This window comes from Rattus norvegicus, chromosome 16 (assembly GCF_021556685.1).
Source record: "Rattus norvegicus strain SHRSP/BbbUtx chromosome 16, alternate assembly SHRSP_T2T, whole genome shotgun sequence".
Taxonomy (NCBI): domain Eukaryota; kingdom Metazoa; phylum Chordata; class Mammalia; order Rodentia; family Muridae; genus Rattus; species Rattus norvegicus.
In genome coordinates this window covers 66,486,396-66,501,714 of record NC_141549.1, presented here as the reverse complement: position 1 = coordinate 66,501,714, position 15,319 = coordinate 66,486,396, and the positions used below count along the sequence as shown (strand labels likewise).

Genomic DNA, 15,319 nt, shown 5'->3' with positions numbered 1-15,319 from the left:
CTCTTACTCATGAACTCCCGTTCCTTGTCTCTACTTCCAAAGAGCCTGGCTTACCAGGCTAACTCCTCCCACTGAGCATGAAGAGCAACACAGAAAATGCTCCTGGGGGCAAGGACTATGTAAATGACAGCAAAGCTTGGGAAGTAGGGGAGGGACCTTAACAGGAAGGTTTACAGAGGTTCCTTAAACATCAAGAGGAATGAAGCAGGAGCCACTCTGGCTGTGGTTGGGGGTACAACTGGGCCAGAGGCAACTTGCAGAAACCCTATGAAGATTCGGAACTGGGGGGGCTAGTGGAAAACTTCCCCTTTCTCTCTTTCACAAGGGTGGGAAACAAGCTGCCCCAGAATCCACCTCAGAAGGCAGAACCAGGGTCCATTAGGTCCTGCTAACTACCTGGTCCTAAAGGCTGAGAAGCCGAGGAATTGGGTCCTAGGGAGAAGCTCATTTTTGCCCCAGTCCCTAAGCACTCCCTGTGGTTTCCTTCTGACTCAAAGACCCCAGGAAGAGGCACACTGGGGAACTCCACTCCAACTGGGCTAGAGTTCTGGTCTGCGCTGCCACACATGTAGCCCTGAAGAAACCAAGGCAAACTCTGAGGAGAAGTGTCCACTTCTGCTACATCAGAATCTACCTCAGGTATCCCTTGGGGCATCTTATACACCTCGAGGACGTCAGATGTTATTTCCAGAGGCTCAGAACCTGTGAGGGTAAAGCCATTGCCTGGGAGTCATCGGAGCCTCGAGAGAGCCCTAGGCACCTCTCCTATCACTCACAGCAGGAGGAACTGAGCGACCCGACACTTATCCTTGGAGACAGCCTAAATACCCCACACCGATTGTCTGTAAAGCAGTAAGACTCACAGACAGACAGACGAACAGACAGACAAGAGGGGATGATGTGGAGAGAGGTGGGTTAGGAAGGCAGGAGGGTGGAAAGTCTGAAGGCAGAAGAGACAAGTACCTACCCTTGGCTCAGGATTCTCCTCAGTCCGTTTGCTCACTAAGCAGAGAGCACAGCTGGAGCTGCCTTCCTGAGACAGCTGGGGAAGGGCAGCCTCGGGGCCAGAGCCCTCCGGCAAGGGACACTGGGGACCTAAACCCAAAATGGTCCATGTGCACTGGGTCAGTGTGGAGCAGTGGTGGTGGTTGTGCGGCCTGGGTGTGGGGTGGGGATGTAAGGCCCCGAGTCCAACATGGAGTAGTGGTCACCAAGGGGGTCACAGGGAGGGGCTGGCAGGGAGGACAGTGAGCTGCAGGGGAGACAGCATGGGTCTGAGACTGGTGAAGGTGACTGAGAAAAAGAGGCCTCCTTGCTGTCTGCCACTCTCTTGATCCAGTGCTCCCCACCCTCCATTGAGAGCAAGTGACACACACACACACACACACACACACACACACACACACACACACACCCTTCCTCCCTCTCTCTCAATCACGAATGGAGGATGGAGAAAAGATGAACTCCCAAATCTGCCTTCCAAGACATCGTGGCTCTTGCTGCTTTCAGACACCAGAGGCACCCACCTTCCAGCGGGGGGGGCAGTGGATGCCAGGTCAAACTGGGCACCTTCCTGTTCTTGCACCCACAGAGGGGCAGAGTCCAAGGGGCATAGCCAGGAATGCAGGCAGCTGGCCCAGGAGAACAAGCTGTTTTGTGCTAATCACGGCTGTTTGGAGGATGGCAAGGAGAGGCTTCACCTTTCCTCCCATTTAGGCTGTTTGTTCTGCTGTAACTTTGGCCCAGGTCAACTCCCGTCCATGCCCTGGAGGCTTCCTGATTTCTCATTATCACTGCCTGCAGGGGCCACAGGCTTCCCCAGACTTGCTCAAACTCAACTCTTCAGAAACAGTTGAGGACATACATTGTAGCCATGGAAGAGAAGCTGGCTTACTTAACAGTCATCCTGGTGATTTCCGCACTATCAACAGAACACACACACACACACACACACACACACACACACACCACTCTTACATGCCTACATACAATTCCAGGGGTTTGAGGCTTCCATGAGAACTTCTAACGAAATACTTAGCTCATACAAACCCTGTCTTAGTTTGCGCCAGGCAGAGACAGTGTCAGGTGAACCAGGCTGAGAAGCCTAGAGGCCTGGAAGATTTCTGAGTAACAGTGATTCAGTTCACTGCTTGGTGCCACACTGTGTGGCCTCTACCATCACACTCTACTTCTCATCCCAAGGTGACTTTGTCAGACTCCAATATCCCAAAGTGGTGACAGACCAGATAGGAAGTGCGTAGAGATAGGAGATACCCGGGGAGTAAATAATCGGAAGGGAAAAAGAAATCACGCCAGAGATAGTAAATTCTCCCAAGATATGGAACAGAACGGGACATCTAAGCACCACACAGAATTTATGGTTCCCATGGTGAGGCCAAGGACAGAAAGGCCCGATGCCTCCAGGGTGGGACTCAATGCACCATCCCTGGCACATCTATGCACCGAGCTACACAGGGCAGGGCAGGTCTAACGGTCACTGGCTCCGACTGTCCTCTCTTTAGTGACGGAGTCTATTATCACTGTCCTCTTTAGATTCTAACAGCCATGAGGAAGGCTGCCGGGCACACCGATCAGTAGTGAGCAGACATCTTTGGTGGCTTTTTCCTCTGCTGTCCCTGGTCCACCAGGCTCACTTAGCTTGGCCTTTCAGAAATGTGGTCATTCTAGGGCTAGGGTCATCTAAAACAATCGGACGCTGTTTATTTCATGAATTCGTTTCTCTCTCTCTCTCTCTCTCTCTCTCTCTCTCTCTGTGTGTGTGTGTGGGGGGGGGCAGCCTGGGTGAGTGGGCGGGCTCCTGGTTCCACCACCAGGCCTCGTGGCAAGGACTCTTGCTTGCTGACTGACCCATCTCACTTGCATTTGAAGTGCTCACCCAGATGTGAGGTAGTACTCTTGACTTAGATCTTCAAAAGTGTGCCGGGAACAATACTTATCTAGAAAGGCTCTCCAACCCAGAAAGTTTCGAGAGCAACACACAGTGTCTTCGGGTTGACTGACACAAAGCAGTGTGTGAAAGGTTTGGCCGAGATACGGAGGGACTTGTTCCGTTACTCCTTGGGCATCCCAAGGTCATCTGACTGCAAAACTGTTTGATTCTCTGCCAGCTACTGATACCCATAGAGCTGGGAGAAGCCAGTGTGGGGCCCGGTCAGTGGTAAAGAGGTGGATCTAGGTGGCTGAGGTGTGAACAATGTGTCATCCAAACTTCCTGGTCTATTCGCTGCGGAACAGACCCCACTCCCTTTGACTGATACCCCGAATTCCATTCCTGGTCCACAGTGTAAGTTCATCATCATCTTACTCATCCTAGCACCTGCAGAAGAACCAAGTGAGAACTTCTTGGCTATAGCCAAAAGCTGGCTTATACTATAATCCCAGCACTGGAGAGGCTGAAGCAGGAGGATTACTGTGACTGAGGCTAGCCTTGAAGGCACGGCAAGCACTATCTCAAAATACCAAGAAGACGCAGCTGGAGAAGGCTGGTTCTTCAAAGATACCAGGATGACAGTACGTTGGTCACTGGCTTGTGAACCTCACAATGGAGGTCCTAGGACCACAAGTCCCCTCTTCAAAGACCAATCACGCCCCGGGGACCAAGAACAAGCTAAGCCCTTGGGGCTCTCTTTCCTGAGTCTCGGTCTTTCTGACTATTCTGAACACAAGTTTGGTTCCTGTTTCCAGAGAGGTGTGTGAAATGTGCTTCCACATCTCCGAGTTCACTGAGACGCCACTCGGTTGAGGGCATCCGAGTGTGTAACACCCTGCGTCAGATTCAGTCCATAGTGGCAGCTTACCATCCGCATTTAATCATGTCAGCTTGTTAATTTTTAACTATGTTTGCTAGCAAGGGCCATTAGAGATCCCTGGGCGCTGAGCTCAGTGAAGCGAGCAGGGCTCGTGCACAATGTATGAAGCTTAAAGTTGGGGTGTCCCATTTTCCTATCCTGTCACTGGGCTCTGGCTGTCCACACTGGCAGCACAAACTCTGAATAAAATATGATGCCATTTGGAGTCAATTTTCCTTTTGCTCCCGTCAAAACTTATTTTCTTCAAAGAGAAAAGTTCACTTTCTCCTTTTATGAAGCTGGTGCTCGATAATTACAAAGTTTCATTGCGGCTCTGGGTTGGTTTCCAAAACTCCAAAGTCACTTACTGAACGTACCTAGGAGCTTGTGCCTCGGGGAGCAATCCATGGTGGAACCCCAAATGTCACAAATTGGGGACTTGGGAGCCTTGCCTCAAGAAGCAACTAGAACCTACAATGGACCACATGGTGCCTCTCTTGTTCACACCACAAGCTCCGGGCGGTCGTGCCCACTCTTTCTGTGACCCCCACAACCAAGCACAAAGGTTTCACTCACCAGGTCCTACTCTGCAGATTCCTCCCGCTCACCGAGGTACTTGGGAGCCTCTAGTAACACCAGGCTACGTTCTGACAAAGGCAAGGTGTGGAGAGGCTCTTTAGTGAGTTCTGAATGCCACACATATTTGCATTCATCCTCTCAAATTAACGGTCTGTGACAGATGTTCATTCCTCTGTTTATACAGAAAGAAATGGAGGCCCAGGAGGATGAAAGAAACTTGCCTAAAATGTCAAATTTAACAGACCGGGGAGCAACCATCATTAAAGAAGAATCCTGTTCGCCGGGTGAGCTAAATGGTTCAGCAAACAGAGCACTGGCCGTGAAAGCCAGAAAACCCAAGTTCAAACCCTGGAGCTCACAGGAAGGTGGAGAGAGAGAACTGACTCCACCAAGCTGTCCTCTGACCTCAGGTGTGCAGTACAGATGTCCAAACACACAATCACAGACACACACAAGTGGTGGTGTGCCTGCAATCCCCACACTCGGGAGGCCTCTACAGCAGAAGGATCATAAATTTGAGGATGGCCTGGGCCAGAGTAAGACCTTGTCTCAAGAACCAAACAATAAAATTACTGTTGATTTTCTTTTTGGGAAACTTGTGAACTTGAAGCAGTGACCTTCCTACTTCTAGGTCCTGAATGCTGGTGTCACAGCCATGACCTTAGCTCAGAGATGTTGACAGTGACGACAAGGTCACTGACAGCAGCAGAGTCCCTGGGCTTGAATCACAGCTCTGAAGGGTAACAAGGTGCCAGACATGCCTGGAGCCAGGAGACAGAACCCACAGGCCTTTCTGTGTGGATCTCTAGGCACCATGCTGTTCTCTGGGGTTCCCAGTGTCCTGGTATTGGCTGTGGGGGGAATCATGTTAGAGGTGGCACTAGCAGTTGAGGAAGACACTGCGGGGGTGCTGCTGTCCCAGGGCAGCAGTGAGACACCTGTCACCTGATAACGCATCTCTCCCTGCCTGTCACTTTTCCGGTCTTTGGCTTTGGTCTCAGGGCTCGGCAGGCAGGAGAGGTTTTTGCTACTGCTGTCTTGTGGGAAGCTTGGGCTGAGTCCCTTTCTGTGCAGAAAATTCAAACATTCCTTAAAAAAGTCACCTTGAAGTGCTAAACTTGGGTAGGGGGGGTAGAGAGGGGATGGGGTGGGGGGTGATAGAGAAGAGGGGACGGTTTGTAAAACACAACTCGGGTGAAATGCTCTTCTAGAATGCTCTATCCCTAGTACTGGGGGGGAAAAAAGCAGCATAAAAACCCAAACAGCAAGTCACTCCGATGTATCAGACATTACTAATGCTTTATAACCAAGACTCTTAGCCCCACCATCTTGAAGCTCTGAGATGTTTAGAGCTGAGATTGCACAGCTGTCACAGGGTCCTGCACCACTCACTGCCTAAAGGAGGGCCTCAGGCAGAAAAGGGATTTCGACCTGAACAGCCGAGTCGAGCAATACCTTCTCCTATAACCCCAACCTCTACCACAGACTGCCGGACTTCCCACTCCAGAAAGCCTGCTAGGCGCCGAAGAGTGGCATTTTGTGGGGGTGCTCTCCCCAACACGGCCTTACAGAGCTGCAAGGTCGGGGGAGAAGTTGAAAGCGAAAAGCGCCCCGGCCACCGTTCAGCAAAGCCTGGACTTCCCTCAGCCCCTCAGGGCAGTCCTGGAGGGACAGCAAGTGTTCAAGGACAAGCTAGGGCTATGAGATGATCTGTGGGTCATAGCAGTACACACCCCAAGTTCCCAGGGCCTACCCTGACCTCTGAGAAAGGCTATTACTAAGGTATTTAAACTCCTGCTGGGGGTCAGAAGGCCCAGTTTAGCCAACACAACACAACTTGCTACTGCTGAGCTAGAGAGAGTGTGAAACCTTGGCCAAACCATGTTGATTGTCACCAGGTACCAGATGGTCTCCCAGGGTCCTCATCCCTGTCCATAAACCCTTGTGCTCTGAGGCACACCTTGGGTGTCCAAGCCTGAAGTCTATGTCTCGTTCTCTGTTCTCCACAGGGCAGTGGTTACTGACAGCAAGATGATTATTAAAACAAACAAAATCTTAATCCAAGTCTTGTTAGATATATCACTGGGGCTGGGGAGATGGCTCAGTGGTCAGGGCCCTCATGGAACTGAGGAGTGACTGGGCGTGACTGCCCTCGTTAGGCCCAGTCCTCCACGTGCACATGTGCATGTGCACTCACATATGTGCACACCACAAACATAAAAATGGAAATAGAAGAAAGTTACACTCCACTGAGTAAACATGCAGCTCTGGTGACAATGGGTACAGACCTGAGGTCAGGTAAACCTATACAGCCTCTAGGGCTAGGGTCCATCTGTGGCCTTTATTGGGTTTGCCAGTGGTTCTTTCCTGCAGACCAGTTCTTTATTTGTTCAAAGCTAAACCCCCTGTAAAAATTTTCCAGCCATGTCTCAGGGACATCTCAAGACACACGCGACCTGAGAAGTCTGCTATGGTTTACAAAGTGCAAAAGGAGTCTGTCCCCTGAAGTAGCAGACCTCGGGACCTTCTCTTGGCCCCCTCCCCTGAGAATCTTTCAGGCTCAACTCTGGGGCTGCCTCTAGTGGGGGATGGGGACCCCACTTCTACCGTGAGGTGAGACCAGCAGATTCAAAAGGTTATGACAGGTGGTGACAGAGCGTCTGTATGTTGTTTACCTTCCAGAAAGTGGAAGATGAAACTTATCTGCTAACCAATGACTCACATAACGTATTTCGTAAATGTCACACATCAACGGCTGTGAGGTTAAAGCAGACATCACTTAAAAAATATTAATGACAGACATCTGACGTTGGCTACGGAGTCTCGCTTCCTCTGTAAGAATACTAAGGCAGTGCATGCACTCTGCTGTCCTGTTACTTTATCCAGTTGGAGAATGTGGGAGTTGAGGAAATCTTACTAAAGCATAGGCTGCCCAAGTGTTCTGGATTCGTCTGCCTCTGCCTCCCAAGCACAGGGATTACAGGCGTCTGTCTGCTACCATTAGAACAAAACCAGTGGCATTTGATAGCACAGGAGGACATTAAAACCAGAGCTGAGGATGGCTCGTGGCTAGAACTGAAGCAGACATGGGATCCAACTCATTTTTAATGGCAGGTCCCGTTTCTTGGCTCCTCCCTCCCTTCCTTAGGAGCAGAGCAGGAACACAGGGAGTATGTGTTCTACCTAGATACGTCAGCCTTGTTTTGTTCTGATGTAAGAACTTCTGGTAGCAGATGACTTGTTGGCCCGAGGATCTTCTAGCTTGGGGTGGCTTCGGAGCTCAAGAAACGGGAAGCAGCGTCGATGAGAGCCCGGCACTGGCAGTCTTCTGGGGTGCTCTTTCAGAGTGTGCTCCCATGGTACGTACAGCTTAGTTGCTAGGGGCCTGGTCCTCACAAATCTCAGTCAGAGATCAAATACCTCGGCTCCAAAATTGTAGCACCGTGAAGACAGAAAAAACACTGTAGTCTACTTGAGACCATTTTTTTTTTGCTCTGATTAAAATTTTTATTGAAATCTCTCAAATATCATCAAGAAATAGTTTTTGCAAAAGGGGGCAGGGAAGGCTTGCTAATAAATTCAACATGGGAGCTCCCTCTGTTGGTCTGCAGTGGGTTGATACGTGACAAACACATTCCCAGAGACAAATCTAATTTGCTGAAGAAGTGGACAAAAGACAGGTGTGTTGGGCTTTGCCTCTGGAGAGAAACACTAGAAGAAAAAAAAAAAAATCCATGTCTCAAAATAGAGCACAACATTGCAAAAAGAAAAAAAAGAAAAAAAAGGTAAAACTAGAAGACTCTCAAAAACTTTTAAGTTTCCAGAATGAAACCTAGTCTAGTAAAACAACAATCTAGTAAAAAAACAAAACAAAACAAAACAATCACCTAGTAAGGGGCCGCCCACTCTGCTCTCTCTGGTTAGCATTCTTGGAAGTCATCTTTGCCTCCAACTCTCTTCTGACAGATTTCCCACTTAGAGGGAAAAGTTCCAAGGAGGCCTCTCCAAAATTCCATTAGGAGAAAGTCTCTGGTGAGCCAGCGCCCTGCTGTGTTAGTCAGCAAGGAGGACAGGTGACACTTGCTCTAGTCACCATGGAAGCACTGTGATTTGGGGGCAGCTTTTCATCTTCTCAGACCTGTTTCCTCTTTATACAATGGGTTGGACCAGCTGCCTATAAAGCCTCTACTGGTTCCCTCTGAGTCCCACCATGGACCAATACATTCGATAAGAATGTTCTATTAAGTGACTCCAGAGAAGAAGTGGGATTCCCAGACTCAGACCTCACTGCCAGCAGGTCAGAGTCCCACACAGTCTAGGATTCCAGGTGTGGTAAAGTCTCAGTAGACAGCGCATGGCCCAAGAGCCATCTAATCTTGCACCGTCCCTCCGTCCTTCCTTCCTCAGTGGCATAGGCTTCCTAACTCTCCTATGTTAGAACCTTCACCCTCCGTGTCCCTCCTGATCCGTCTGTGTCACATCATGACCAGAGCCAGCGTTCGCCGCTCTTTCTGGACACCGCCAGGTAGGTCCTGATCCTCCGGGACAGTCATGACTACCCAAAGCCACAGGTTCTGCAGACCACGTGCAACTGTGCACGGTTCTAAGGCATGACCCCTAATGACCTCAACTGCCGGTTGCTCCGTTCTGAGAGGGGGCACAGCACCCGCGCATGAGGTATGGGGCACACAGAAAAGGGGCTTTGAGTCACTCTTTGCGGTCAACAAAGAAGAAAAATATAAAGGACTCAGTGATAGACAGCCGCGACCTAGCTAGCCCCCCACCTGCCTGCTACCTGTCAGCTATGAGGGTTACTGAACACTGACTGATGCAGGGATGCTGGGAGGAGTACAGAAAAGCACGAGGCACGTCTGGTCCTTGACTTCACTTTGTTTCCTAGGGCCACGGCCATCCCCAGCCATTCACTGCCACCTCGGCACGGTTTCCTCATTCCCCACACTGCTTTACACAGGAGAGGGTATCTTGGCTTGTGGCACAGTACTGAGGGCTTCCTGCCTGCTTGGAGCTGAGGGGCCCTGGGAGAGCATCTCACAAGGCCAGTTGCCAACGCAGGCAAGAAAAGCACTGATGGATGTGTCAGATTTAGACTCAAAGGGTGCTCAGCCCTAAGTACTCCTGACGGGGTGGCATGGGGACGCTCAATGGGACCTTAATCAGGACTGCTCTGTGTAATAGGTTTCATCAAGAATGGGAAGGAAACACCAAGCAAAATTAAACACGCACCCCATCTGACCAGCCCAACAACTCCAAAAGGTTTACTGTGTTTGTTTAGCGTGCTTGTATGCACGCACCTCACACGTGCGTGTGCAAGGCAGAGGACAACCAGAAGGCAGTTCTCTCTTCCACCGTGTAAGTCCTGAGGATTGAACGCAAGTCGTTAGGCTTGGCAGCAAGCACCTTTACCCTGATGAGCCATCTCGCCCGCCCGGAGTCAGCCAGTTTTAAAAGGCCAGGCCGAGAGGCGTATTAGTGAGAAATATTTAATAGTGTTTTGCTCGTTAACAACCAGCACTTTCCATGGCCCAATGAAATGAGGGGCGACTTCCAAGGGTGAAGCTCAGCTCTGATTACTATCCTCACACGAGATGGATCTCGGAGAGCCATGGCCTCTGGGAGAGAGGAGGACTGTTCTTAACGAAGCAAAAGGACGCAGCAGACGTCTACCCTTGCCTTGTACCTGTCCTACACACAGCAATAAACACGCTTTTACCTTTCCTGAAACTTACATGAAAAGACCAAGCTTCCTCATGGAAGCTTCCCTTTGGTTCCTCAGCTTCCTGAGGACAGGAGAGCAAGCCTCTTAATTCATATACGCCAAGCACACATTAAAACCTGTGCCTCAAGTTCAGGTCTCCCTTCCATACCGGATGCACGCACGCATGCACGCAATCACGCACGCCCTTATGTCCCTGTGGTGCTCTTTTGGTAGCTGGGAGCCAAGGAGGGAAGCCGGCTTGGTCTTCGCGTGTGATATGAGGGTGAGATCATTAGGGAAGAGAGGTGTCCTTTGGGGGGGGGGGGGAGGGCAGACATCAGGCAGTGGGTGGGATCATGGCTGTCAGATGGTCCTTGGAGGTCCTGGAGGGGTGTCAGCTTGTTGTAGAGGGAAATCATTCACTTCCTGGAGGTGGATCTGTTAGCTGGGTAGGTGTTAGTCACATGGTGTGCTCTGGGGGACCAGGTCTGAAAGGGCTGGTGGTGGTGGAGTGAGTGGAGTGGTGGCCGATGGGCATAAATTACCTGGGCATGCAGTGAAGCGGGATAGGTGAAAGCGGCAGGAGGAGGAAGAGCAGGCGCTAACTCCGCTGGGTACAGAGGGTACGGGGCCCACACTTCAGGGCTACTGGGGTAAAGTGCAGGTACTGTGAGCTCATCTGCAAGAGAAGAATAAGGAAGAGTTAGTGGTTACCACACGGCTGCGTTCACATCAGAAAACAAACACCCAGCAACCCTGAGCCCGGATCAATGTCAGGTCAGAGGTCAGAGGTCAAATACCCTCCCCTCCTCCTCCTTCTCTTCTTCCTCCTCACAACCTGCTGCTTTGCTCCTCCAAGCTCTAAGCAAAGAACTTTAAGTACGGAACAAATTAAGTCTAGCATCTGCTGCCTGTCCAGCAAGGTCGGTCATGGGCCTGGGCTCCGCCCTCTATGCTGTGATGTCTCTCTGGCCCGCCCGTAGCTGGGGACCCAAGAACAGTGGGAACTTCCTGCTGAAACAGAGCGTGGTCCCCTGAGGGATGGAAGGAAGACAGAGTGTGTATCTGGAGGAGACATCCCACGAGAACCTTCTGCGTGCCTCTCAGGGAACAATGGGTTACTGGCAGGACCCCAACAGGCCAGAACTTATCAGCATTGTTACAGACAAACCATGATAAAGCATTTTCCATTTTGTCCTCAAAGGACAGGGCCAAATACAGGGACCACAGGACACTTCGACTGTTACAAACTCAGAGAAATGAAGGGCCCTGAATGTCCCCAGTGAATCTGCCAAAGGACGCAGTGAGAAGGTTTCAAAGGCTGCTCATTCTGACTATTTTATTTGGTCTAAAAGTTCCTTGTGTAGCTCAGATTCTGTTCAGGTCAGCCTGCAGCTGCCGGAGGGGAGGCCCACTGCCCAGCTGTCCCATGCATCCAGAAGCAGGCGGCTCAAAGCAGACGCAAGTGCACTGGTGAGCTGGGCCCAGCAGAACCACTACCGCTCACAGGACTCTGAGGCGGCAATCTCGACATTTGCTTTTCTCGCCTGTCAACATCTGAAACCATGCAGGCTGAGGATGCTTCCCAAGACAGCCGGGGGAGGAAGGAGAGGGTGACTGTAAAAAGCCATTAGTAACGGCAGACCGGGCGGCCCAGAGATACAGGGGATGTGTTACCAGAGGGCAAGAGACACTTCCCTTCTTGTTTCCAAGCGACCAGCCTCCCTCTATCCTCCCCTGCCCCAGAAACTCTGGGCTTCTGCCTGGACCTTCAATATAAGGGAAGGGCACAGGGGACAGCAAACTGCTCTGCTGGGTGTGTCGTGGGTATAGATCCACAGAGCAGCCAGGAAATGGAGTAAGTGTACACGAGACAGGCACAGGATCCTGCATGGACAGAACTCCTCCTGTGGCAGCTGGGGGAATGGGTAACCCTCATTCAGAGGCAATGCTCATCTCCAGTCACACAAGATCCCCTTCCCTCCTCACACCTCTCCTTGTGGCTAGACAGATAAAACACGGGTGGAAACCGACCGAGACTCCAGGTGGCGGAGAGCAATGCTAATTGCTAAGTGTGAAACTAATTATTACCACTTAACCAGGAAAATAATAGGTCCACTAATGACTTAAAAGATAAATTACCAAGTCTACGTATCTACTTCAAGTCCTGGGGTGTGTGGTGCAGCTGAAGGCTCAGGGAATCCCTGAGAGGGTGGAGAGAAAGCCCCGCAGACCCTGCACTTCCTGCTGGGAAGGGACATGTGCTTTTCATCAGAGTTGCTCCTGTGGGAGCCTGGCTAGTGGGAACCAAGGCCTCAAACAACCAACCACACTCAGAAATGGAGAGCTATTATTGTTGTTATTGTTATTTTAGCTACTGAACTATTTTAAGACATTCTGCGTCTTTTATAAAAGTCAAGAGTGTCTCATGCCCCGGTGCACTCCTTGCTAGCTCTTGCTTATTGGGCCAGAGGTGACAGCAGGAGACGTTAGAGCTGACTGTTAACTGGTAGACACCAGCAGAGGGGAGTGCTTGATTGCGACCAGTCTGTGATCCCCAAGTCACACCAGTAACAGGAGGTGACTGACTCCAGGGGGAAGTTCCACCTACAGCGAGCTCAGCCTGATGATGCAGAAGAAGAAAAATCCCAGACCCCCCATCTGACAGCACACTGCGCCCTTCTTAGACACCCCAGGAATACTTTCAACAGATATTTTGCAAACGAGAGAATTTTAGTAGCTCCACAAACACTCTGAAAGAGAAATCCGGCCTCATGCCATTATAAGGGGTGAAATTATTCGCTGGTTACTTTTTGTCTCGACCACACGGTGGGGGATGTGGAGCCGGGAGGCGGTCGACATTTCTGAAGATGGCTGACTTGTCAGAGCACAGACTGAGCGGGAGGAGGAGGGCCCCGAGGATGTGGTAGAATCAGACTTCGGTCTTGACCTGATGGATGTGATGGAAGATTTCCAGGCCTTTCTACACTTTCATGATGACTTCTATCACATCTGTGTGGTAGAACAACTCACCTGAGAACAGTTGTTTGGATGGGGCTCAGCAGAATGGGATGGATTGAACATCCCCTAAATGCAGGTGCTGAGCTGGCCACAGCACGGTGTGGTTAGGGTGAGCCTCCTGGCACATCTAAGCAGTCCTCTCTCCCAGCGGGCATGAGTAGGGATTTATGGCTCCCTGAATGTCCAGAGACTGCTGCCTGCTCCTTGGGTTGCAACCTACCCCTGGAAGCAGTCCTCACAGGCTTCAAAAACATCCCCTTCTATGAAGCTGGCTTTCTGCTTGCTAATACGGTCTGGAGAAAAGGGCAGCTGGCAGAGCCTCGAGTAGAGCAAGGACACCTTCCCTAACCATCGCTCTAATGTCCAAGCCAGCAGGATGGGGAAGAGAAGGGAAGCCCACGGTCCGGGGGACGAAAAACAGTCCAGATGGAGTCAAACCCCTCTTGAGCACCCACAGTAGGCAGATGTGGGGAGCAGGGCCTTTACATCTGGATTTGGTCCAAACTTCCCAAGAGGCTGGGCAAATCCTTTCCCATCGCACAGATCACCCTACAGCCCCATACCCTTTCTCCTTTTGCAACTCTGGGTTGTAAAGGGCAAAATACGGCTAAATGAGTCTTAAAGATGCAAACAAACCCCAGACCTAAGAATACATGATCTAAAAAGCTCGTCATGTTCTGAGGAACAAGGACTGTACAGGTTCCCACTCTCTAACCTCTCTAGAGAGGGAAAGCGCAGATGGAGGTTTATGTAAGAGCCCTGAGGTGTGGAAACAGGCAGAGGCCAAGCTTCTGGTCCAAAGGGAAGCTTTAAGGGAACTGGAGTCAAAGAACTTCTGCTCCATATTTTCTTTTTTTTTTTTTTTTTTTGCCTCCTAGAAGGTTCTATTTGGTGACATTGCACAACAATACGCTCAACTGAATGACGCACTGAGAGCAAACGCACCATGAAGCACCTGCCTGCCTCCATCCAGACTCTAGGAAGGACGCCCTTACACTGGTTGCCCAGACAGCAGGCACAACTGATTTGTCACCAGGGGCCTTGATTCAACCTTATCATGAAGTCTGACGTCAGCCACTTACAGTGCATTATAGAGGAGGGTCTCTTGCTTGCCACCCTAAAATACATACTCTGGTCTCATCATAATTCCCTTTCTCAGTCCCTGTGCAGCTCCTGGGGTGGTCTAAAAAAAAAAAAAAAACACCCTGGATTTCTTGTTTTCCCTGTGGTCTAGGCTCTGACTGTATCCCTACCCCAGCAAATCTCAGGGCTCCTGCTGGGTAAGCTCTTAGTCTAGTGTGTATAAGCATGACAGGACTAGCAAAGAGCCAAGTGCCCACAGTTCATAAATGAAGATACACACCTTATCCTGCCTCCACAGAGTGGAAATAAATCACGGTCACTTCTCTGATAGGAAAGAAACATGCAGAAGTGCACCAAGGCCTAAAATCTCCAAGTTAATTTACAGGAGCCAAGGTCTCTTTCTCACTCAGAGTTCTGTTCACACACTCTCTACCCCTACCTACCCCTGCTCCCCTGCTTCTGCACAGGTAACGAGCTATTACAGATGGGGCTGGGGGACCCCAGAGGCAGGGTGGAGGTGGTCTTCAGCTGTAGCTTTTAGAACACCCAATTTATAATAAACTGAAGGACAGAGAATTAGAAACCAGAAAGCTTCTTTAACTTAAAAAAAATTATTTATTTATTTTTGCTTTTTGAGACGGTTTTTCTGTGCAGCTCTGGCTGCCCTGGATCAAACTCTGTAGACCAGGCTGTCCTAAAACTCAAGAGATCCTCCTGCCAATGACTCCTGCATGCTGGGTTCCCAACTTCAGAAAGCTTTTTTAGAAGACGAAATTTAAGCCAGGAAAATCAGTGGCCATAACATAGGCCTAAACATTTCTGTTGTTGTTGTTGTTGCTCACCCCCCCCCCAAAAAAAACCAGGATTTCTCTGTGTAGACCAGGCTCTCCTCAAACTCCATCTGCACCTCCCTCCCTAGTGTTGGAATTAAAGGCATGGACCAGCATTGACCAGCTAAGAGAAACATTTTTAATTGAGAAGAGGAAAAAGAAACCCTTCTATTGGCAGGGACCCTTCACCTTGCCTACATACCCCAGGCAAGTGACTTAAGTACCCCTAAAGTCATGCTGCTGGTGACCCCTCTTCTACGGTCTGACTCCCCAGGATACTC

General features: G+C 50.4%; 2 protein-coding genes across 6 annotated transcripts in view; both read right to left on the bottom strand.

Moving 5' to 3' along the window:
- The window catches only part of Erich1 (glutamate-rich 1), a gene marked incomplete at its 5' end in the record, with an annotated part of 52,793,804 nt that overhangs the window by 17,162,649 nt on the left and 35,615,836 nt on the right, over positions 1–15,319 (bottom strand).
- Rbpms (RNA binding protein, mRNA processing factor) overlaps positions 1–15,319 on the bottom strand; it is a 154,894-nt gene that overhangs the window by 12,536 nt on the left and 127,039 nt on the right. For 2 of the 6 annotated variants that reach the window (XR_015639525.1, XM_087588981.1), the window contains exon 6: positions 10,650–10,783. Coding sequence is in view for 2 of the 4 variants with exons in the window: in XM_087588981.1 (XP_087445107.1) it covers positions 10,650–10,783 (134 nt within the window). In the remaining 2 variants the exon portion in view is untranslated. 6 annotated transcript variants of the gene reach the window in all.